At 41.9% G+C, this 25291-nt stretch overlaps 1 protein-coding gene and 2 long non-coding RNA genes across 12 annotated transcripts in view; 1 reads left to right on the forward strand and 2 right to left on the reverse strand.

Moving 5' to 3' along the window:
* Positions 1-5494, reverse strand: part of LOC101427306 (uncharacterized) — a 146203-nt gene extending 140709 nt beyond the window's left edge. For all 10 annotated transcript variants that reach the window (XR_011649099.1, XR_011649098.1, XR_011649097.1 and 7 more), the window contains exons 1-4: positions 5411-5494; positions 5150-5233; positions 4838-5001; positions 4693-4752 (exon numbers count right to left, since the gene is read on the reverse strand). Coding sequence is in view for 2 of the 10 variants with exons in the window: in XM_071215921.1 (XP_071072022.1) it covers positions 4693-4752; positions 4838-5001; positions 5150-5212 (287 nt within the window). In the remaining 8 variants the exon portion in view is untranslated. The remainder of the gene's footprint in view (positions 1-4692; positions 4753-4837; positions 5002-5149; positions 5234-5410) is intronic.
* Positions 5495-16593: 11099 nt separating this feature from the next.
* LOC131278808 (uncharacterized) lies at positions 16594-24805 on the reverse strand. The gene is made up of 3 exons (XR_009186241.1): positions 24656-24805; positions 24080-24118; positions 16594-17962 (listed from the first exon to the last, which is right to left on the reverse strand). It is a non-coding gene; the product is annotated as an uncharacterized lncRNA (long non-coding RNA).
* Positions 22606-23823, forward strand: LOC131278807 (uncharacterized). Its single transcript, XR_009186240.1, has 2 exons — positions 22606-22940; positions 23530-23823. It is a non-coding gene; the product is annotated as an uncharacterized lncRNA (long non-coding RNA).
* Positions 24806-25291: the final 486 nt, after the last annotated feature.

Raw genomic sequence — 25291 nt, forward strand, 5'->3', positions numbered from 1 at the left:
CATGTTTGCTTGGTTTTATCATTTGTTTGTTTTTCTTAGGAGGCACTGGGAAACAAACCAGGACCTCCCATATGGGAAGCAGGTCTCAATTACTTGAGCCATATCAGTTCCCTGCAAATGCTTTTCCTTTTTCAATATATTTGTACATTTAATAATTGAAAATATAGACAATAACTTGAAAAAGAAAACAGTTGAATAAAAACATACATTTCTCAATTAAATGTACTGGACACATAAATTTTTTTAATCATTCAATATGTTACACATATTATTTATGTTATAAAGCTACAGTAACAGGGGCTGGAAATATTGGCACAATGCTAGACAAAGAGACAACTGCAATAGAACTGAGAATCCAAAAAGAGACCCACAAGTAGATGGCTACCTGATTTTCAACAAAGACGCCACTGCAAATTTGAAAGGAATGTCTTTCAATAAATGGTCCTGGAGGAAATGGATAGCCATAGCTCATATCAAAATATGTATGTACATATGTATATGTGTATCTAAGTATACATACGCATATGTGTATATGTATATAAAATACTTTAAGATGTATCATACTTAAATGTGAAAGTTAAAACATTCAAATTCTAGATGAAAATAGAATTTTTGAGTTAGGAATAGGTAAAGTTTTTTTTTTTCTCCTTTCTTATTTATTTTTTTAATATTACATTCAAAAAATATGAGGTCCCCATATACCACCAACGACCCTCACCCCACTCCTCCCCCCATAACAACAATCTCCTCCATCATCATGAAACATTCATTGCATTTGGTGTAAAGTTTTTTTAAACAGAACATAAAGAGCACACAGAAGTAAAGACTGGACTAAGAGCACATAAAAAAAAATAAATTGGACTTCATTAAAATTCAGAACAAGTATCAGACTCAAAGAAGATATTTCCAATACCTCTATCTGACAAAGGACTCATATAAAGAATATATAAAGAACTCCTACAAGTTAATATGGCAGAGACAAACACCATTTTTTTTTAATAGGCAAAAGACCAGAATAGATTTTTTTTTAACCAAAAATCAGATAAAGATAAAATAATGGCCAGGAAATATATGAAAGCATGTTTGATACTATCAGGCATCAGAAAGATGCAAATCAAAACCAAAATGAGCTCTTCTGTCACTTATTGAACCTGTGGTTGGTGCTGGGGTTGGTGTATACTCAGGAGACTTGAATCTCTGGACTGTCCATGTGCCAGCTGGGCCCTGAGCCTCAGCAGAGTTTCAACTCCTACTCTCTGGTTCGTTGGATTTACCCAGATCAGCTAACAGGGAGGTGAAGATGGTCAACAACCACACAAGGGAAACGAGAGTGCCTACAACCACAAGCAGGAGAACTGCAACGATCATCCATGTGGGATCTAAGCCCCCTCTCAATATAGAGGTGGACTGGACATCACCTCCCAGGGGCCACAGGATGGAGGAACAAAATATGGATTAGAGTGGACTTACTGATACTCTACTATAGAACTATTGTGACTAGTAATGGAAGAAATTGTAGCATTGTTATGGAGAAAGTGGCCATGGTAGTTGCTGAGGGCAGAGAGAGGGAAGAAGAGATGTAATGTGGGGGCGTTTTCAGGACTTGGAGTTTTCCTAAACGATATTGCAGGGACAGATAATGGACATTATATATCCTGCCATAACCCACTGAATGTACTGGGGGAGAGTGTAAACTACAATGTAAACTATTATCCATGTGGTACAGCAGTGCTCTAAAATGTATTCACCAATTGCAATGAATGTGCCACAATGATGAAAGAGGTTGTTGATGTGGGAGGAGTGGGGGGGGGTATATGGGAACCTCGTACATTTTTTAATATAACATTTTTTGTGACCTTGTATCTTCAAAAAAATACAACTTAAAAAAATGATGGGGGTGGGGGTGGGGAGTGGGGTATATGGGAACATCTTATGTTTTTTAATGTAATATTTTGTGTGATCTATTAACTTTAAAGAAGATAATTAAGAAATAAAATAAAATTTTTTAAAAAAGAACGAAAAAAACAAAATGAGGGGAGGAGATGTAGCACACGTGGTTGAGTACTTGCTTCCCATGTATGAGGTAACAGGTTTGATCCCCAGTATCTACCTAAAATAAAAGAGAGAGAGAGATACCACTACACTCACAAGTTTGGGGGGGGAGGTGGAGGGGGAGGGGAAGGGGGTAGAGAGAGAGAGAAAGCCTAAGACCAGATGTGACTCAAGCAGTTGAGTACCTGCCTACCATATGGGAGGTCCCAGGTTGGGTTTCCAGTGCCTCCTAAAAGAAAACGAGGAGACATAGAGAGCACACAATGAACAGACACAGCAAACAGACAGCAAATGCAAACAATGGGGGGAGGAAATAAATAAATTTAAAAAAAAAAAGCATCACCAACAAAACCAAGTGCTGACTAGGCTATAGAGCAACAGGATCTCTTGCATATGGCTGACTATATCATTTGTATCAAATAATACAATTACTTTGGAAAATGTTTGGTGGACTCTATCAAAGCTAAGCATATATATGTGCAATAAGCCATCAATTCTACTTCCAGATTTACATCCCTCAGAATCAAATGCACATGTACACCAAAGAACATGTGCAAACACCCAAATTACAAACAGCCCAAATGTCCATCAAGACTAGAATGGATAAATTGAGGTATCGTCACATGATGGGGGAAAAAACCTCCTGCAACATGCAACAACATGGCTATCTCACAGATGTAATGTCGAATAAAAGGAATCAGACACAAAAAGAATATCTATTGGGAAGCAGATGTGGCTCAAGTGACTGGGCTTCAGCCTACCACATGGGAAGACCCAGGTTAAAGCCTGGTTAAAAAAAAAAAAAGCAGGCCTGCCTGGCAAGCCAGTGCCCACACAGCAAGCTGAGTGCCCGTGCAGCGAGTCAGTGCCTACGCAAGTGAGTCACGTAGCAAGGTGATGACGCAACAAAAGAGAGACAAAGAGGAGAATGAAGGTGAGGCGCAAGAGAAACCAGGAACTGAGGTTGCACAAGCGACAGGGAACCCCTCTCCATATCAGAGGTCCCCAGGATCGAATCCAAGTGAATCTTAGAGGAGAAAAAAGAGAAGACCAAAAGAGAAACAGATACAAAAGATCATACAGCGAATGGACATAGACAGCAAAAAACAGCAGGGTAGGAAAGGGGAGAAAAAGAAAAAAGAAAAAGTATATTTTTTAAAAAGAATATATATTGTATGATTCTATTTATATGAAGTTTAAAATCAGACAAAATAATATATAACGATAGAGGGCAAAATAATGGTTACCCTTGAGTGGCAATGGGGGAAGTAAGGTCTTGGAGAGAACACAAAATAGTTTTCTGTCCCATATCTTGAACTGAGTGACAGCTATCTATGTACAAGAAAAATTTGTCAAGTAGTTCACCTGGGCCTTGTGCCCTTTAACTCAATCAAAAAAACAAAAATTAATAACTTGAAAGTAATAAAACTTGATCACTGGCTGTGTAGCAGGTAAAAGACATCCATTAGGATAAATGCCATTCTTCACTTGGATGACAGGCTGGTTGGTGATCATATTGGATGGGAAATAAAGGGAAAGAGTCGGGGGCTATAATACTTTTATTTGAATCGATGGAGTTTAAAGAGCCTTTGGATACTTACAGAGATATACAGCAGAGTGGTGGCCTTTAGGGTCTAAAAGAGGGGAAAGACAGAGCCAAGCAGTCCGGCAAATAATGCCTTCCCATAGAGGCGAATCAGGGAGAGTAAGGATGAAAGAGGATCAAGAATGGACACCTTGGGAGAAGCAATTAAGAAAGGCACAAGAGGAAGATAGCTCCGTGGAGAGAAGTGAAAAGAAATAATCACAGAGAGAGGAAAAAAACAGAAACCAGCCAAGACAACACTCTAGGAGAGACTGGATATGAGCACCAACTGGACAGAAAGCTCAATTAAAGCAAGCACTAAAGTATCCACAACCTTGCCATAATAAGGTCACTGGTGTCCCTCATCAGACAGATCCACAAAGTGAAGCAGTTTAAAATGCCAAAGGGAAATGGGAAAACATCTGCCAGAACGCACAACTTGAAATCTATCTCCTGCACCATGTATACATAATATTTACAGAGATTATCTGAAGGTGATACAAGTCTTTCTTTTCAGAGATATCCTAAATTCTATGCCTGGCTCAACTAGGACCATCAGAAAGCAATCCACGGGACCAAGGTGTTTTGGCCCCTGGAAACCTGGATTGGCTGAGTTCACCTCTGACACAGTGCCATGCTTCCCCTGAGGATCAATGGCAGGCTGCAGGCTGCGCTGATTTCAGGTACTCACTTAGAAAGCATGTCTATGTTACCTTTACAAAAACCAGGAAAGGAACATTGTCTAGACTTCAATGCCAAGAGCTCTAAATGCCTCATGAGGATTTAGCATGATTTCTTTCCATGGTCAATGCAAAGCACATCCCAGATAATGTCTGCATTATTGCTATGCCCTGAAAAAGATCAGACAAATCAGCTATAACATCATAGCGCCTATATAGTTCTGTATTCCACTTTGTCCTGATATTGATAGCCTTCCGTGTATTATTCCTGATGTTAATTTCCATCCATTTCTGCATTCCCATTCTCAACTACAGACCTTAAAGACCTCGTACAAGACACAGTAAACAAAGTAAGGAATAAAATAAACAGCTCACCTGAGATCTGTCCATTTTCTGCTGCTCTGGGAAACATGTAGAGAATAATGAAGGGGGGAGCTGGGGAAGAAAAAAGAAAGAATGAGACCACAAGAAATCTAACCTGCCTTTCCCCTCCTGGATTCTCTTGCCTAAAAAGCTCCACCTGCCAGGTGAATAGTACGCCCTCCCATAGGAAAATGTCCTTTGGCCCTTCTCTATGTTGGTAGCAGTTTCTCCATCTTTTGACAGAAACCAGTTTTGATGTAGTTCAGTGGCTGAGCGCCTGCTTCCCATGTGCCAGGTCCTGGGTTCAATCCCTGGTACCACCTTTAAATAAAAATGAAAATAAAAGAAACTGGTTTTTTACTTAACTATACCAGAAAACCTGACTGCACATTCACCCTCTTGGACTCAGCAGTTCTCATCTTTCATGTTAGGCAGAAATTGGCAATCCAGGACGCCCTTCCCCCACGACCTTCTGAGCCCAGGAGTCAGGATGGAAGCAGCATCTCTCAGCGCCCCGTCTGCTAAGGGGCATGGAGCCAGGCCCCCTGGTCACCTGCAAATAGTGGGGTGGGGCGTTTGAAAGGAGTCGAGGGCATTTAGGGAGGCCTGAGAGGAAATTCCTTAGAGTAGGTGGCACTTCTTTTCCACCCCCAGACCACACCCTCTCAAATCCTCAAATGAAGCAACACTTCCTGGGCAGGCCAGCCCCTCTGCCTTGGCCCCAGCTCACATGTCTCTTCTGAAATCTGGCTCAAAGCTCCTATTATAGTTTGGGGTGGCTTCTGGATGGAGCTCAAGGATTGCAAATTGCTTCTAGCCATTCACAGGTAGGTTTCGCTTTCTCTGGCTCTTCTGCCTCTGCTCTGAAGCTCTGAGGGTGGGCCATCTTCCAGGTGGGATTTCTCTTCCTAAGGTTCCCTCTTGGCCGCACAAGAGCTGCTTTGTTCCCAGGAACCAGGACCTGGGCCTAAGCGACAAAATTATTTGAGTCGGAACAGGTATCAGAGCTCCAAACCTTGGAGCTCTCTGACCCCAGGATCTCAGGCTAGTCTTTCAAAAAACGCAAATAAACCCGGACCTCTGGGGATACACAGACTGGCCGGTTCCGCTCAGGCCCAGAACCCTTGGATAGTAGCGCTCTGATAGGACACCAAGGACCTAGAAACACAATGGTCACATAATGAAACAGAGGCCACATCTGACACAGGACAGTGCCGTCCTTGAGCTCCTGCCCTGAAGCACACAATGCTGAGTTTGGGTAGAATCGCTGTTTGGAAGGAGGAAACGGGAAGGGAGGTCGCCGTGGACGCGCTCACCGGAGCCCGTCCCCTGCGGCTGGGGGCTCCGGGGGAACGCGCTTCGGCCCTCGACTTGTGGCAAGGGACTCTCCCGACCTCCCGGTGGGCGAGGGCTCAACGCGACACCTCTCTGAGGCACGCAGGGTCCTTCCGGAAAGGGGCGGAGGGCATAGCGAAGAGCACCCGAAAGAAGCCCGAGAGCGCCCCGCGGCGGCCTCTCCTGAGAGCCCGGCTCCGCCTCCGGCTCAGCCGCAGGGCCCTCCCCAGCCTCCGCGAGCTCTTCCGCGCATGCGCCACCCCGCTCGCGCCAGCGCCCGCGCCAGCGCCCGCGAGATCGAGCGAGATGGTGCATGCGCAGAGGGGCCTTACCCGTTTCCGGCGCAACGGGGACCAAGGCCCATTTCCCGTCAGCCCCAGCGGCTGATTGGCGCCCTGGGCTCGGCGCGGTGCGGCGTGCGGCAGGGACTGCCAGGAGCCCGCAGGGGCCGGCAGGGGGCGGCAGGGGGCGGCAGGGGCCGTCAGGGAAGCGGCAGAGGGCGGCAGGGGGCGGCAGGGGGCGGCAGGGAGCGGGCGGGACCCCACGTGGAAAGCCTTATTCGGACTCTATACGCGGAAAGAGCTGGAAGGAGGAACAGCGCGGTGACAGCAGGGCTTTGCTCCTGGCAGTAAAGCGCACAAGGCTGGTGGGGTAGCAGAAGTAGTGGAGTTGATAAAATATTGTAAAGCTAGTATAGTGTCTCATGCACACCAACTGAAAGGATCGTTCCTTGTATTAGAGTTTTCTAGGGAGACAGAACCAACAGGTAATATGTGTAAATATTAGAGTTTTATATGAATTGTCTCAAGTGACTGTGGGATGCACAATTCTGTAGGGCAGGCTGGGAACTCTGATGAAAGTTTTTCAATGAATTTCCCAGGCTGGCAGAAATAGAAATGGGAATTCTCTCTTCTGGCTGCTAAAATCATCACATCTCCTTTTTTATATTTATACTTTTTTTTTTCTAGCCCCCTCATTGTTTTTGTGCTGGCTCTCTGCTTTCTGTGTGCATTTACTATGTGTTTTTCTGTGTCTGCTTGTTTTTTCTTTAGGTGGCACTGAGAACCAATTCTGGGACCTTCCGGAGTGGGAAAGAGGTGCTCATTCTCCTATGCCAAATCAGCTCCCGCTCTGCTGCATCTCTTACTGTCTCTCCTCTGCGTCTCTTTTTGTTGCATCATCTTGCTGCGTCAGCACTCCTGCACAGGCCAGCACTCTTGCACAGGCCAGCATGCCATGCAAGTCAGTTCTCTTCTTGGGCCAGCTTGCCACTCCAGCCGGATCACCTTCACCAGAAGGCACAGGGGATCGAACCCTGCACCTCCTGTATGGTAGACTGGAGTCCCATCGCCTGAGCCACATCTGCTTCCCATTACCTCTCCTTTTCAGGCCGCTGACTGATTGGCTCAAACTTCTCTCCTCATTGAAAGCTATCTCAGTTGATTGTAGATCTAATCAGCCATAGATGCAATCATCTTACTGATTATTTAAGTCCATGAAATATCCTCACAGTAACAAGGCAAGCCAGTGCTTGCCTTGACCAAACAACGGGACACCATCACCTGACCAAGTTGACACATGAGCTTATCACACACACTCCTGTAGTTTACTTAGTCTGTTTTATGAGAAAATTTTCACACAGCCTTGTCACTCTTAAAAGGACTGTATACAACCTTTTAGCATTTCACAAAAAACGCGATTTGAAGGGCATAAGTGTTACGTAGCTTGTTTCAGTAAACAACTATCTTTTTCTTGGTCAAACAAAACCTGGCATTTTCTTACAAACGTTTCAAATAGAAATGCAATAGAATTCAATGAGCAATAGATGTATTCATACCTTACCTAGAGTCACCAGTTGTTAATATTTTGACATATTTTCTTTATTTGTATATACTAATTTTTATTTGTGCTGAGCCATTTGAAAGAAATATTAAAAAAAAAAAGCTGTACTGGACTGTGGGAAACAGGCAAGGATGACTTTATTCATAGCTACCAAGGAAGGGGAGAGAGAGTAAACCTCAACTCCATTGATAAAAAGGACAGCAAGCTTTTCAAGGGCTGCGTGTGGCTTGGAGGACGGTAGAGGTTTGATCTTTGACATTGGCAGTAGTTTAATGAGAGTGGAGTTAGGAGCACTTGGTTAGATTGTTTTACTCTGCAGTAATTAGGCCACCTGTCATCTGTAAGAGCTGGGACAGAGGAAGGGAAGAGGGGGAAGGAAGGGCCAAGGTTGATAGCTTGGAATAGCTAGTATCTGAACTTGTCTTTCCCCTCCTTTTTCCCCTGCAGTCTGAGTTGTTTTTCTCTGCAGTCCTTCAGTTGCCAGATAAATTTCAAAGTAGTCAGGTTGGAGGAGGGAGACTGTAGGGGCATGCAAGGAGCAAGGCCGGCAGCCTGTTCAAGAGAAAACCAATCTTGGTCAATAAATTGCAGACATGATGACACTTCAGCCCTAAATATGTCATCATGAATCTTTTACAATTAAGGACATATTCCTTCATAATCACAATACCATTATCACACCTATAAAATTGAACAGAAATTTTAAAAAAAGTCTATCAAGTTCCTGTTCAAATTTCCCCAGTTATCCCAAGAATTTCTATTACAACACTTTTATTAAGATGTTTGAAGTTATTTTTAAAAACAGGATCAAGTCAAGAATTATACATTAAAAAAAAAAGAATTATACATTGTACTTGGTTTACTTATCATTTTACCCTTTTTAAATTCCAAACAGTCCTCACTCTGCTACCACTGCTTTATTTTTTTTATAAAATTTTTATTAGAGAAGTTGTAGGTTTACAGAAAAATCATGGAGAAAATACCAAGTTCCCATATACTTCCCTCCCATTATTGACATATTGCATTAGTGTGGAAGCTTTGTTATAATTGCTAAAAGAATATTATAATTGTACTATTATCTATAGTCCATAGTTTACATTAGGGTTCACTGTTGGTGTTGTACAGTCCTATGGTTTTTTTGGGCTATTTTATTTTTATTCTAGTAACTTATATACAACCTAAAATCTCCCCTTTTAACCACTTTCAAATATATAATTTAGTGCTGCTAATTATATTCACAGTGTTGTGCTACCATCACCACCCTGCTTTGTCTTTTGTGACATTCCTTTATCTTGTTCAGGAGGACAAAGAAAGTAGAAGGTGTGCCTGAGACATTGTGATTTGACAAAGTACAGGGAAGTGCAAAAAGAATAACAATGTCACGTCAAAAGGGCATCAGACCTGGAAGCGGACTTGGCTCAACGGATAGAGCATCTGCCTACCACATGGGAGGTCCACAGTTCAAACCCAGGGCCTCCTCGACCAGTGTGGAGCTGGCCCACGTGCAGTGCTGATACACACAGGGAGTGCCATGCCACGCAGGGGTGTGCCCCAAGTAGGGGAGCCCCACGTGCAAGGAGTGTGCCCTATAAGGAGAGTCGCCCAGCGCAAAAGAAAGTTCAGCCTGCCCAGGAATGGCGCCACACACACAGAGAGCTGACACAGCAAGATGATGCAACAAAAAGAGACACAGATTCCCCATGCCACTGACAAGAATGGAATTGAACACAGAAGATCATGCAGCAAATGGTCACAGGGAGCAGACAATTGGGGGGGGGGGCAAGGGAAGATTAAATAAATAAATAAATAAATAAGAAATCAGACCCAATTTGAAGTGGCTCCCACTGGACAAAATTTGAGCATTAAGTAGAAAGTATAGGAAATTAAGTAGACACACTTCTCCTATTCCTCTAACTAAGCTAATAGTCATGGACATTATATACAATAAGACTGAAAGTCAGGGATAAGAAGGCAGATGGCCAGGGACCTGAAAACCCCAGGAAATAATATGCATCAATAAAATTGACTTGTTTCAAATAAAAAACAGGAAAAACATAGCAGTGAGTTCCAAGCATTTTCTTTTTGCATCATATATCCCAAACTGGGGCCTGGAGAAGCAGGCAATCTGGAAACACTGACAGGTACAGATAAGACCATCCCCAACAAAAGTCATAGTTCTCTAACCAGAGGACAAGGAAAAGGTCAACATAGTAAGACAGAAAACATTTAGACAATAACTGATATATTCAACTATACACAATAGTAGTAGTAGTAATAATAATAATAAAAGCTGCAGACCTACCTCCACCCAGTGGGGAGCTTAGCCTTCCATCCTTTTACATAATTATAGCTAGCTCCCTCCTCCAACAGTGTCAAGAAAGGCTGAGTGTAAAGCTAGGATTTTCATGAGCTTCCAGCAATAAGCCCCACACCTCCTCTAAAATGTCAGTGTAGATGACTTACGGAGGAGCGACTAGGCCCCTCTCCCTCTCCCATCCATGTGGTGTCCTCAGGGAAGAGCCTGGACTCACACTCCTGCCCTGTCTGACTGAGGAATATTTATTGCCCTGCTGTCGATGGAGGCTAAGAGGAGAACCCCAACTTTCACCCCTACCAGCACCCCTCTCTCTGGCCTGTGCTGCATCAGAGGGGGCTTGTGTAACAAAGATTTAAATAAGAGCCAAAGTCTGGTAACATAATACCCAGGATACAGTAAAAAATCACCCATCATGCCAAGAATGAGGAAAATCACAACTTGAATGAGAAATGCAATCAAGGCTGACACCAACAGTGGGATGAACCAGAGGTTGGAATTATCTGACAAGGATTTTAAAGCAACTATCATAAAATGCTTCAATGAATAATTATGAACAATTAAGTCTTGATAAAGAAAGAGAAGATATAAAGAAGAAACAAATGGTAATTTTAGAACTGAAAAAAATACAAGTGCAATAAAATACTCAGTGGTGGTTTCAACAGTAGAATAGAGAGGACAGCTGAAAAAACCAGTGAACTTGAAGACAGAACAGTAGAAATTGCCCAATCTGAAAAGAGAGTAGACTGAAAAAATTACTAGGACAATGTGGAAAAATAATAGCATTTACATCATTGGAGTCCCAAAACGAGAAAAAGGTAGAGCTAAAAAATCATTTGGCAAAATAGTGGCTGAAAAATTCTCAAATTTGACAAAAGACATAAGTCTACAGCCTGAACCACAGACAGGAAAAACCTAAAGAAATCCATGCCAACACATATCATAGTGAAGAACACATCACTGAAAATGAAATAAAGAAAAAAATTATTGAAAGCATCAAGAAAAAAACAATTCATTAAAGAATAAAATAGAGAGAAAAAAAGAATAAATGGAAATTTAATAAATTCTTAGACAAAGGTAAACCAAGAGAATTTGTCACCAGAAGACCTAACCTAAAAAAATAACTAAAGTAAGTTTTTGAAAGCAAAAGGAAGTGAAAAAAAGAAGGGAAAAAAGGAGTAAAAATATGATTAAGTACAACAGACTTTCAAGTTTTCTAAATTGATTTTGATGGTTGAAGCAATAATTATAATATTGTTCCATGTGTTTCTCAATTTACGTAGAGATATTTAAGACAATTACATAAAATAACAGACTTTTTAAAAATGAAGACTACATTTGATTGTAACATATTGAATATAAATAAATTTTTAAAATCCATAAGTCTATAGTGATACACATGAGAAAGAAAATAAAGAACACCTCTTCTTGAAAGAACACCAGCTAATGTATGCAAAAGGAATGACAAAATGAGAAAACACCATTTTGCAATCTCCAATGTAATAATTGATTGAGGAAAGTATCATTGATATAAGCGTAAAGTATCAGAGTAAAATTTATTGGAGAATAAGTCATTCTCAAAATGTCAAGGATCGCCCCTAATTTCAAAGGGAAACAAAGTATCTTTCTGATGGAAAATATCATAAAACAATTAATCAAACATACTATCAAATAATACTAAACTCAATAGTATTATTGAGAGATGACCAATATAACATCTATCATTTCTTCTACTTTAAGAAAAGCCAGAATATAAATTCTCATTCACAGTAGCATCAAACATATACATTAGTTAGCATTAAAATTTTTTTAAACCTCCAAAGAAAATTATAAGCTGGACTGTGCTACATGGGGGGGGGGGGGGGAAGTCTTGAATGAATAGAAATACATACCACTTTCCTAAATGAAAAGACTGTTTTAATCCAATCAAATGTCTTCAGGGTTTTTGGTTTTTGTATATGTTTTTGCACCTTGCTGTTTCATTTTATTTTGTAAAAATGTTTTTAAATATAATTTATTCCATGGTAAATTTATATCATTAACATTTTTAGTATATTTTTTATTTATTTTTAAAAGATACATAGATCACACAAAATGTTACCTTGAAAAAATAGAGGAGATTCCCATATGCCCTCATTAACATTTTAATAATGGCTGGTTAGCAACCAACAAAATTCCTGAAATTAATTACAGGAATCAATACAAGCCTGTCAGGACAAGCTAGCTCTAGCAAACACTGTATATGCTCCTCTTTTCCAAATAGTCTAAATGATAGATTTAACTTATTTTTGAAATAATTATAGATTCACAGGGAATTACAGAGATTGTAACCAGAGCTCCCTCATACCCTTACCCAGTTGTGTCCTTCACCTCCCTTCACTCTTTAGGTGAGGTATGGCTTCCTGCCTCAGGTTATAGGGAAGGCAGAATACACGACACCTCCCACTGGACAGACGCCATCAGTGGCAGCTTATTGGGCCATATATACACAGACTGGGCAAGAGAATATCAGGTTCTACACAGGGCTACCTGGGGGATGCACTAGGGAGCAAAGTGAGCAAGGAGGGGCTGTGGGGGGCAGGCTCTGTTTGGTTCCTGCTGGATGTGTAATTGTTTTGTTGGGAAAATTCCCTGGACTGGCAGGGGACTGGAGCCCATTACTGGGGGATAAGCAGATGCCGTGACTGGTCTCGTGATAAGGAGAGTTGCTTGGCTAGGATCTTATCCACAGGAACAGAGTTAGGTTAGGTCTTTCCAGGCCCTCCTGGTTTTACCAGATGTGAAGGCAGCACTTAATATTGAATTTTAGATGAACTGGAACAAATTATAAGGTGTTAATATAGGGTGGTATACGGAAAAAGATACACCTAATGCAAACTATGGTCTAGAGTTAACAGTGATTTTTAATATTCCTCCATCAATTGTAACAAAGGTACCACACCAGTGCTAAGTGTCAATAACAGGAGAGAATCAGGGGTGAGAATTTCTTCTTTTTGGAGCTATGACAGTGTTCTAAAATTGATTGTGGTGATGAAAGCACACTGTGATTATACTGAAAGCCATTGATTGTACATTTTGGGTGGATTGTATGGTGTGTGAATAAAACTACTTTTAAAAACATATACTGAGGGGGAGTAGATGTGACTCAAGCAGTTGAGCGCCCATCTCCCACATGGGATGTCCCAGGTTTGGTTCCCAGTGCCTCCTAAGGAAGACAAACAGTGAGCAGACAAGCAGACATTGAGCAAAAACAAGTGGACAATGAGAACAGACAAGGAGAAAAAAAGGACAAAAACAACAAGCAAGACAATGAGCAAAAACAAACGAGCAGGAGGCAGATGTTCTCAAGCAGTTGTGTACCCACCTCCCAATTGGAGGTCCCAGTTTCAGTTCCCAGTGCCTCCTAAAGGGGAAAACAAAAAACAAAAACAGACAACAAGCAAACAGACAAGGGAGCCATCTCTGGGAGGGATATTGAGTCTCAGTTATTGGTCTTTCAGGACCCACTTCCCCATAGTTTACAATTTTCCTAACTGGAGTACATTATTGAAACCAGGAAACTGACACTGGTATAAAGTATGTGTGTAGTTCTGTGTCATTTTACCGCATGTATAGATTTCTGTTAACACTACAATCCAGATCCAGAATCTTCCATCACCACAAAGATCTCCCTTGGGTCCCCTTTTTGGTCACACCCACCCTCCACCCTCCCTAATCCCTGGCCTTCACTCTTCTGTTCTCCAGCTCTAATTTTGTCATTTTGAGAATGTTATACAAATGGACTCACACATTATGTGACTGCTTGAAATTGGCTGTTTTTCACTCAGCATAATGCCCTTGAAATCCTTCCAAGTTGTTGCATGTATCAATAGTTCATTTCTTTTTATTGCTGGGTAGGATTCCATGGTATGGATATACCAGTTTGTTTAACCTTTCACCTCTTGAATGGATTTTGGTTGTTTCCAGTTTTTAGGTATTACAGTCAAAGCTGCCAGGAACAATCAAATACAGGTTTTGGGGAGGACTTGAGTTTTCATTTCTCTGGGGTAAATGCATAGAAGAGCAGTTGTTTGGTCACATGGTAATTTCATGTTTTGTTGTTTAAGAAACACCAATTTTCCAAAGTGGTTGTACTATTTTACATTCTTACCAGCAACATATGAAATCCAGTTTCTTCACATCCTTCCCAGCATTTCATGTTGTCACTGTTGTTTTTTTAGCTATGCTAATAGGTATGTAATGATAACTCCTGTGGTCTTAATTTGCATTTCTCTAATGGCTAATGATGTTGAACATCTATTTACATGCTTATTTGACATCTTTATATCCTCTTTGGTGAAATGTCTCTTTGTGTCTTTTGCACATTTTCTAATTGGATTTTTACTGTTAAGTTTTAAGAATGATTAATATATTCTAGATATGAGTCTATTGTCAGATATTTGACATACAACTGTTTTTCCCCATCAGTAGCTTCTCTATTCATCTTCTTAATAGGGTCCTTCACAGAGCAAAAGTATTTTATTTTGACAAAGTCAAACTTATTTAGTTTTTCTTTTATGAGTTAAGCTTTTGGTGTCATTTCTACAAACTACTCACCAAGTTCTAGGTTCCAAAGACTTTCTCCTAGATTTTTTCCAAACTTTTCAGTTTTACAGTTTACATTTAAGTCTTTGATCCATTTTGTTATTTCTTGAATAAGGTATAATAAGGTTTAAGTTGACACTTTGGGGTTGCTGTTCTCGTTTGTTTTGCCTCTGGATAACCAATTGCTTCAGCACCATGATAAAATCCTATCCTTCCATGCGTTTGCACTTTTTTTATGGGGGTTCTTTCTGGGTTCTCTATTCTGTCCATTGATCAATATATCTCTCCCTTTGCCAAAATCACAGTTTTTATTATTATACTTATGTAATAAGTCTTGAAATTGAGTAAAGTGATTCCTCCTACTTTATTCTTCTTTTTTCAAAATTATTTTAGCTATTCTAATTTCTTTGTGTTTCATATAAACTTCAGAATAATCTTGTTGATGGCTACAAAATCTCTTGCCAGACTTATGAGAACAGTATTAAACTGTATATCAGTTTGAGGAAAATTGACATCTTTACTGTGTTGAGTATTCCAAACCACAAACACAGTATTTAGATCCATTTCTGTAGAATTTCTTTGATATCTTTCAATCACTGTTTTGTAGTTTTCAGCATAAAAGTCCTGGGGTATGTTTGTTTTGTTTACACCTAAGGTTTGTTTTGTTTACACCTTAGGTTTATACCTAAGTAGTTCATCTTATTTGAGTGATTATAAATGTCACTGTATTTTAAATTTCAGTTTCCAAATATAATGGCAAAATTTTTAAAAGCAACTTTAGTGAAATTATTAAATAGAACAATTATAATCTTCATCAGAAGAAAAAAATATAAAATAACGGTGAGATATGAATGATGTATACAATGATATGTAGGTATGTAAATATACTACTGTAAGATTCCAACCTGTTTGGTAGTGCTTCCATAGAAGAAAAGTACCAGAACGAAGAACACTGGAATTTCTTACTTGATAAAAGTATTTCAAAGCTATGGGGAAAGAATTCAATTAATCTTGTTAGGACAACAAACCATCTGGAATAAGATTGTACCTGTACCTCATCCATAATAAAAAAGAATTTTATATCAGTTCAGTTTTTGAAGTTTTTAAGTAAATTATTGTTCTTAAAGTGAATAATGTAAAATATTAGTATTTAGGTGGAATGTGCCTAATATTCAAGGCAGAAACAATAAAGTTAATGACTGATAAATTTCATTATTGAAAACTAAATGCAAATGTAAAAAAGCCACAAAAATACCATTTTGACTTATTAGAAAAGTTTAAAAAGAATAATCATTATCTATGGTTGGTATAGGTTTGGGCAACTATTCCTGGCCATAACCATCTCCAACTTTGGGAGGCTACTGGGTATCAAAATATAAATGGACTTTTAACCTGCCAAGTCTATTTCTAAGATTATATACAAACATAATTGTCCAAAGATCTATAAACATTGTTTCAGTTTATGATTCAGAAAAAAATTTTTAATTAATTTTTAAAAGAGACAGTTTCACTGGATCATGTAGAATATTACACATGAATAATTAAGGCATGCTCCCATTCTTGTGACAATTACATGCATATTCTAAAGTCTAAACCCAAAATGAAAAAAACAACAACAAAACCCATGTTACAATACACAGCAGCAAAGTACAGAATGTGTAACTGAAGACATGGCAAGAGTCACTCCCTATGTACTTATTAATTTTCCTATTGGGAATAATGTAGAGAGGCTGCACCCTCAAAGAACATAAATCTACAAATGTTCTAAAGAAATTTTGTTTTAATCTGCTTTTTATTTCCCCAGGATTTCCCAGTTGACTATCATTTTAACAGCACCGTACACAAAATCAAATTTTATTAAAAATCAAAATCTATTCCAGAGTTATCAATTTTCACATTTTACAAAATCATCATTAACATCACTACTAAATGAATACTTGGGTGAGCTCGGTTTTCAAAAAAAGATTCTGAATTATTTTTTAGTTTTCATAATAAATAAGAATTTTATTAAAGAGAAATATTTTCTTCCAACAAATCATAATAATGGATACCTTTAAAAGATTCTGAATTATAACAACACTGAGTAGTAAAATAGCAACACAAGTCACCAGATCAGTCACAGAATTGTCAAAGCCATACAAAACATTTACAGGATACAGGCAAGCAATGAACTGAAGTTTTGAGTGCTAGTTAAAGGGACCAAATATAGTAACAACATAGCCCCCATTTTACTATTCAAGAGTGTTTTGAAATTCTGATTCCTGACAATTTTTAAAAGATTAAGAGAACTACCTACAACTTTCAAACATTTATTCTTATTATTTTAAATTTGAGTGAATCCTGATTTAAATTCCATAAAATGTGACAGCACTATATTACAGAGGTAATCCTTGCTTTCTCAGGATTTTGGGTTTTTTTTTCAATATTAGGAGAAGTTTATTGAATAAAAACTTGCTTTCTTTATACAAAAAAATACACAGTCTCAAAGCGCTAAGAAATGTAAATATCCAAGTTATAGCTAACAGGTGGCAAGTCAACATCCAGGGTTGACAGAATGCTTGAAGGGGCCTGCTAGAGTGGACTCCCACATCAGAGAAGGCATCAATTAAATATCAGTCTCCCAACAACACAACTGAAATTTCAGTTATGATAGCATAGTAACTGTGAGTAACTGCATAAAGTACAGACTTCTGTAAAAAATAATATTTTGTGTACTCTATGTATCTTTAAAAATACACAAATATTTTTTTAAAAAAATAAAAAATAACCACTTACTGTTCCTTGCATAGACAAAAGAAGGGTTTTCCTAGAAAATAAGCTGTATTAACTTGAACTGTCTTAACTAGTACTAAATGCAGCACTGTACTTCAGCACCCATTTTGGTTCTGTTTAAGACTTGAATATGTCAGTACATCTGTGTCCTCTGGTTTCTCTGTCCTTTTTTCAGGGCCACTTGGTATAATCTTCTGATGTGAGTTCAACAAAAGCCTCACCACTCCATCTGCCTTCCCTGGTGCAGATGAAATGAAAGCCTGATGCTCCATCTTGAATTTAGCAGTTGGAGAGGAAATTCTGCACATCCTCAATAGAGCAAGGCCAGGGCAAGCCACGGAGCTTGACCACGAATCCTTCGCCTCCCTTGGGACCCAGCATCATGGAGACTTGACAGGGCAGGTGTCAACCAGCTCAGTGTGCAGGTTCCTGTGGCTGAAAAGAAAGAGAAAACTACCTTACAAACTTTTCCATTTAATAATGGAAATTTAATAAGAAGAAATAATAAACACTATTTTCCTCATTTACAGGTGGGGAAGGTAAGTTTGGGTGATATTAAACAAAGGCCTTAAAGAAGACATTTTAGGGAAGCAGATGTGGCTCAAGAAGTTGGGTGACCACCAAACACACCAGAGGTCCCGGGTTCTGTTCCCCATACCTCCTAAGAAGACAAGTACACAATGAATAGACACAGAGAGCAGACAGCGAGCGCAAACAATGCAATGGAGAGAGAAATAAATAAATGAAAAGAAATCTTTAAGAAAAAAAAAAGACATTTTAGAGCTGAGATTTAATTCCAGGTCTCCCTGATTCCAAAGCTTGTACAACCATTCTTACCCCACCCCCAAGAACTACCTAACACTTCTCATAGATGTGCACAATTAAACAGAATCAAAGTGACTTTCAGAGCACATACTGCAGTCCCCTCTCTGACAAAAATTCATAGAAATGACAAAAGATATTTTAAAAATATAAATGGGTATCATAGCTGGAAAATGAGAAAGGTCACCCTCAATGTACATAAAATTTTGAAGAATTCAGATAGGATGACCATAGGGTTAGACCCATCACCCAGAACGCTGTAGGAGATGACAGTTGAAAAGCTGCGAGAAGCTCCATGGGTGGTCCGAGCCCTGAGGCTCCCTCCTACCTGAGCCTGGAGAGGCACCTGTCTGCTCACTTGCAGGCTGAGGGTGGCCAATGAGGCAGCGGCAGTGGCCCCCTCTCCCCCAGCAGCCAGGCACCTTGGGAGTCCCATGCCATTGCACTGCCCCCTGGCACCCCACACCCCACTGAATGTCCCATCCTGCTATTCAACAACCCAGGTAATAATTGCAAACTCATGGAGTTAATAATTAGAATATAGGTCACCAGAAAAGAGAATGAGGTTAGAGAATGAAAGTTGAGGTTTAATCTGCACAGAATTGCTAAAAAGTTTTTGTAAATCTTTGGAAATGTGCAGAAATGGTGAAAGCACATCATAGCATTTGTGTAACTAGCGGTGTTAATATGGGTATGATAGTGGTTGAAAGAGAAAGTCTAAGGTCATATACATTACTAGAAAGAAAGCTAAAAAAAGTAACACAGGACTGTGTTGCATAGCAAAACCTCATGTGAAATAGGAGTATGGGTTAACATTGCATATATATCACTATTTTTCTTTGAAACAGAACAAATATATATTAATATTACAAGATGTTAATAGAGGCGGTGGACTTGGCCCAGTGGGTAGGGCATCCATCTACCACATGGGAGGTCCTCGGTTCAAACCCCGGGCCTCCTTGACCCATGTGGAGCTGGCCCACATGCAGTGCTGATGTGCACAAAGAGTGCCCTGCCACGCAGGGGTGTCCCCCATGTAGGGGAGCCCCATGCGCAAGGAGTGTGCCCCAAAGGAGAGCCGCCCAGCATGAAAGAAAGTACAGCCTGCCCAGGAATGGTGCTGCACACACAGAGAGCTGACACAACAGGATGATGCAACAACAAGAAACACAGATTCTCATGCCGCTGACAACAGAAGCAGACAAAGAAGACGACACAGCAAAATAGACACAGAGAACAGACAACCAGGGTGGGGAGGGGGAGGGGGAGGGGGAGGGGAGAGAAATAAATAAAAAAAAATAAATCTTAAAAAAAAAAAAAGATGTTACTAGACAAAAATACAACCAATGCCAACTATGGGCAATAGTGTATACTAATATACTTAAAATTTTCCATTAAGGGTAAAAAAGAAAAAAAAAAGGATGCAAAATGTTAATAGGGGAAGTGGATGTGGCTCAAGTGATTGGGCTCTCACCTACCACACGGGAAGTCCCAGGTTTGGTTTGCGGTGCCTCCTGAAAAAGGCGAGCTAGTGTGATGGGCAGGCAGTGAGCTGATGCAACAAGATGATTCAACAATGAGACACAAAGAGGAAAGACAATGAGAGACACCACAAACCAGGGAAGTGAGATGGCTCCAACAACTGAGTGCCTCTGTCCCACGTGGGAGATGCCAAGTTCGGTTCTGGTGCCTCCTAAAGAGAAGAGGAGGAGACAAAGAGCACACAGCAAAGAGACACAGAAGCAGACAGCGAGCGTAAACAATGAGGGGGAATAAAGAAATAAAATAGTGTGTAGTAATCTATTAACAATCTTCTATTAAGGGTAAAAAGAAAAAAAAGGTACTACAAATTGTTTGACTCCATCTATACAAAATATAAATACAAATAAATTAGAGAGATGGAAACAGAATAGCAGCTATGTACGGCAGGGGATGGAAAGAGAGATTAAGGGGTAGAGTTTTTGGTTTGTCTGTTTTTTATTATTATTATTGGAATAATGAAAACACTCTAATATTGATTGAAGTGATGAATGCACAACTCTGTGATCACAAGAAATACCACTGACTATACATTTTGGATGGATTGTATGCTTTATGAATATGTATCAGTAAAATTGATTAAAAATAATTCGGGGAGCCAACGTGGCTCAGTGGTTGAGTGCTGGCTTCCTACAAATGAGGTCCCAGGTTTAAACCCCAGCCCCAGTACCTCAAAAGTAAATTTGAAAATTAAAAATAAAAATAATTTAGTAGATGAAGGCCATCAGTGCACCAATTTTCTTTCTTTTTTTCTTTTGAGGTAGCAGGGATTGAACCTGAGACTTCATATGTGGGAAGTGGATGCTCAACCACTTGAGCCACATCTGCTCCCCTGGACATGGCCTCTTCTTCCTATTCTATTTTCTTGGTTGTTTTTAACCCCTTGAAAGTAAATTTTTAAATATATTAAAGTAATGAATTAATTCCATAGAAAGATAAAAAAAGAAGAAGAAAACAGGTAAATAGAGGACTTGGAGTCAGTGGCAGGACTTTCCAGTCAAGAAACGCAAGCACAACATCCGAGGAAAACCAGCACCCCAAAGGGCGGCTGCCAATCAGAAGGACAAGAGCTAACACCGAAAACACGTAGCCAGTACAGAAAAATGGGGATTTTGAAAGATGTTTACCTGACATAGCCAAAGAAATGAGAGACAAGACATCTATAAAAGGAGAAATGCCTATTATGAAAAAGAACGAATTAGGGGGAGCGGATGTGGCTTAAGTGGTTGAGCGCCTGCCCAGGTTGGATCCCCAGTACCTCCTAAAACAATAACAAAAAGCAAACAAATGGAGGAGGGAAAAAAAAACCTCTGGGGAGCTGGTATAGATTAGTGGTTGAGCACTGGCTTCCCACATATGAGGTTATCAATCCCCAGCCCGGTTAACTCAAAAAAAAAAAAAAAAAAAAATTAGGAGTCTGAGATGTTAAAAAGGTCAAAATATGAAAAAAAAATTTAGATAATATTAACGAAATAGCAAAGAAGAAGAAAATTTGAAGCATAAGACAGTGAGCTGGAAGATCTGGTCAATGTTCCAGAATGCAGTGCCAAAGAAGAGTAAGCATGAGTTATAGTTTTAAGGGACTGAGCTAGGTTTCTAGTGGCCAACTACTAAATGTTTTAGAAGCAGAGAGAAGAGAATGCACTGGGGCAGTACTTTAATAGTAAGATAATTTCTCCAAACTGGAGAAAAAATATGATCCCCTGGATTATATGTACTATTATATTAAAACAGGAGACTATTGAACATAGTAGGAATATACAAGTCAGGTTAAGACAAGGGTGCTTTCTTGTTAGGTTTATATTCATTCCATATATTATCATCAAAAAATTTTTTGATAATTTTATTCTTCTGTGATAGTCTTAATTATAATTATTAAGTATAATAAAACTTGCAGTTAATAATACTTGCTTCCATATTTTATGTTAGGAGGAATATTTTCACAGAATATAATTGGTGATGGAAGTTGAATTTCACCTTGATCAAACCTTTTCAATTTTTACCTACGGTCTAGGACTTTTTATCATGTCATAATTAACAGAACCAATAAAATAATGTGCCTTGTGGACAGGAGCAACCACCTGCTTTACCCTTTTAAGAAATTTTGGTTAAGGTGAAAATGAATGACGACTACAACAGGACTTTTGGGCAGCTCTAGAAAGGAACCACGATTTCAACCTATTCTCAACTGTAAATGGATATAACTTTCTGATAAAAACATAACAATAAAATAGAAAGGAACCAAAATAAGGCAGCAACAATTTTTCCGGGAATCCAAGAGAGCAATGGCTTCCATCTGCTAAGGGAATGTAATTTGGATCCTAAAATTCTCAATTAGAAAAAAAAAAAATTAAGTATAAGGCCTATAAACGCAGATTTATTTCAACCCATGAGCACTACTTGAAAGAATCATTAGATGATGTAAAGTACCAAAACTGAAAACTGATTCTAAGGGCGCTCAAGGCTGGGGGCGGCGCGGGCTGAGTGGGCGTTGCCAGGCTCCCTGCCGCCCCCGTCAGCCCCGCGCCCCCGCTGCCCCTGCGCCCCCGCCGCCCCGCGCCCCCGCCGCCCCGTGCCCCCGCCGCCCCGTGCCCCGCCAGCCCCCGCGCCCCCGCCGCCCCGCCGCCCCGCGCCCCGCCAGCCCACGCGCCCCGCGGCCCCGCGCGCCCCGCCAGCCCCGCGGGAGGCCCGGAGCGTGCGCGGCGGCGGGGCTTCCCGGCGGTGCCGGCCTCGTGGCGCCGCCCGCCCTGCCGCCGCGGTGCTGCGGCCCTAAGATTTACCGAGCCCTGCTCCTAACACTCCCTGTGGAACTGAAAGCCTCCCTGGCCGCGGGGCGGGGGCTGGCCTGAGCACTGAGCCTTCGCCGGAGCCGGGTTGGTGCGGCAGCTGGCTCCCTCCCCGGCCGGCCCGGGGCACACTGGCCAGCGCCCGGGGGCGTTCGTGCCCGCGGAGGCCTGGACACTCCCGAGCCTGGACACTCCGGCTGGCGCCCCGCGTGGGCGTTCCGTCTGGAGCACGGCTGGTGGAAGGCCCCTCCGGCCGCGCTGTTAAAGTACGATTCCTTTGGTGATTTTGTTCAGGTGTCGGGCACGCCGGGCAAAAGGGCCCTGGGGGGAGGAGGTGGCGCAAAGGGTGGCGCGCCTGCTTCCCACCTGGAAGGTGCGATTCAGGCCCCGGTGCCTCCAAGAACAAAAGGAGCAAAGCAATGAGGGAAACAACTCAGAAGAGCCCCTGTGGCTGGGGGGTGGGGGGGGTGGGGTGGTTGTTCGAGGTCCGAGGCTCAATCCCCAGCTCCGGGGTCTCAAAAAAGAAAGGGGTGGGGGCACTGGTTTGAGTTTGAATCCCCTGCTACTTGACAACCCTGCAGAATTATATGTGGAGGGCACAGGAGATCTTTACAAATGACCTAGGAAATAAAGAACCCAAGTGTTTGATAGAGACACTGCGGAATGGTTAGGAGCCTGGGCTGTTTCACAGGAAAGGGACCTTCTTGGGTCCCATTCACCGGATGGGAAGTACTGGGTGATGGCACAGCTGGATCTTACTCGTGGCCGTGCCCCAGTGGGACGCACTGGCGTCTGTTCTGTGCGCACCAGCCAGCTTGCGGCTCAAGTTTCACCTCATCTCTTCTTTTTTCCTAGGAGGTCACGCTCAGCACCGAGCTGCACCCTGTCCACTCATCTCATTTCTTAGATGTGGGTAGCAAGACTCGAGCAATCTGCATGGCAGAAACGGAGGCAAAACAAGCACAAAAGGACGTTCCTTTGAGTAGCTATTTTCCTTCATTTGATTCATGAGTTTTTTCTTGGAGGTCTTTCAAGTGGAAGTTTAGTCTCAAATTCATGGTCAGGTTCTTAAAAATGAAATTCAGCTACAAGAATGTTTATTTTTACCTAATCTAATATCATAAAGATTTGTTTTTGTATTATTAAGAAGCACGTTTTGTTGCCTTCGGGGGACTGTTACTTGTAAATACGTGAGGATATTCCACGTCCCTGTCCCCCGTGGCCTCTCATCCGTCTGCTCACTGTTCACGGTAGTTGTCTGCTCCCTTTCTCTCCTTTAGGAGGCACCCGCGGGAAGGCATGTGGGAGCCAGACACGCAACTGCTTCAGCCACATCTGCACCCCAAGGATATTTTAATGAAATAAATGTAATTCTGGAAAAATGAGGTTAGAAAGAGGGACTCACCTAGATAACTGCTAATTCTTCCTGGTCGACTAATTCTTCCTGGGGGAAAATGGGAACAAAAATAGGTTGAGAGGATATTTGATTGGAAGAACTGCAAACTTACTGATGTGGAGAAAGTGGCCACAGTAGTTGCTGAGGGCAGGGAGATGAAAGAAGAGATGTGATGTGGGGGCATTTTCAGGACTTGGAGTTGTCCTGAATGATATGGCAGGGTCAGATGCTAGATTTTATATCCTGCCATAACCCACTGGATGGACTGGGAGAGAGGGTGAACTACAGGGTAAACTATTATCTATGTGGCGCAGCAGTGCCCCAAAATGTGTTGGCGGTGTGCGATGAGTGTGCCACAATGATGAGGGAGGTTGTTGGTGCGGGAGGAGTGGGGTGTGGGGGATACAGAACATTTTTTTCATTCCCCCACCCCCAGCCCGGGAAGCCCGGTGCGCGAAGAACAAGCCCGCAGGGCCCGCGCCCTCCCCGCCCCCCTGCCGCCCACCCCCCCAGGGCCCGCGCCCTCCCTGCCCCTCTGCTGCCCACCCTCCAGGACCCGGGCTCCCTTCCCGCCTCCCCACGCACCTCCCACTTCGCGCCTGCCTGTTCCCACTGCCGGACCCCTTCCCCGCGGTCCCGCTGAAAGGCCGCCTCCGCGAACCCGGACCTCCCCCAACCTCGGCCCTCCCCCAACCTCGGTCCTCCCCCAGCCTCGGCCCTCTCCAGCCTGGCTGGGGCGGCCACGCGGCCCGGCGCGCACGCGCACATGGGAGGGCGGGGCCGCGCGCTCGGCGCGCGCCCGCACTAGCCCGCGTGCGCGGGCCCGTGGGCTGGTCCCGCGACGCCACCGTGCCGCCGCGGCCAGCCCCAGGCAGCGCCGCGTGGGCGGCCCCTCCAGGGGGCAAAGCAAGTTTAGCGCCCGGCGCGGTTAGCCACGAACGATCTTGGCCCTTTAACACGCTCCTCGCTCTTATATTTCTCAATGTAACATTTTTTTGTGATGTGTGTATCTTTAAAAAAATACAATTTACAGAAATGATGGGGTGGGGGTGGGGAGTGGGGTATATGGGAACCTCATGGTTTTTGTATGTTTTTTAATGTAACGTTCTTTGTGCTCTATTAACTTTCATTTTAAAAGTGTGAAAGAAAAACTGGAAACGTTTTTTCACCTTAGGTAAAATGAACTGCTGGAGACGAGTCAGACGTGCTGTGTAACTTGCG

The sequence above is a fragment of the Dasypus novemcinctus genome, chromosome 6 (assembly GCF_030445035.2).
Source record: "Dasypus novemcinctus isolate mDasNov1 chromosome 6, mDasNov1.1.hap2, whole genome shotgun sequence".
In the NCBI taxonomy this organism is placed as follows: Eukaryota; Metazoa; Chordata; class Mammalia; order Cingulata; family Dasypodidae; genus Dasypus; species Dasypus novemcinctus.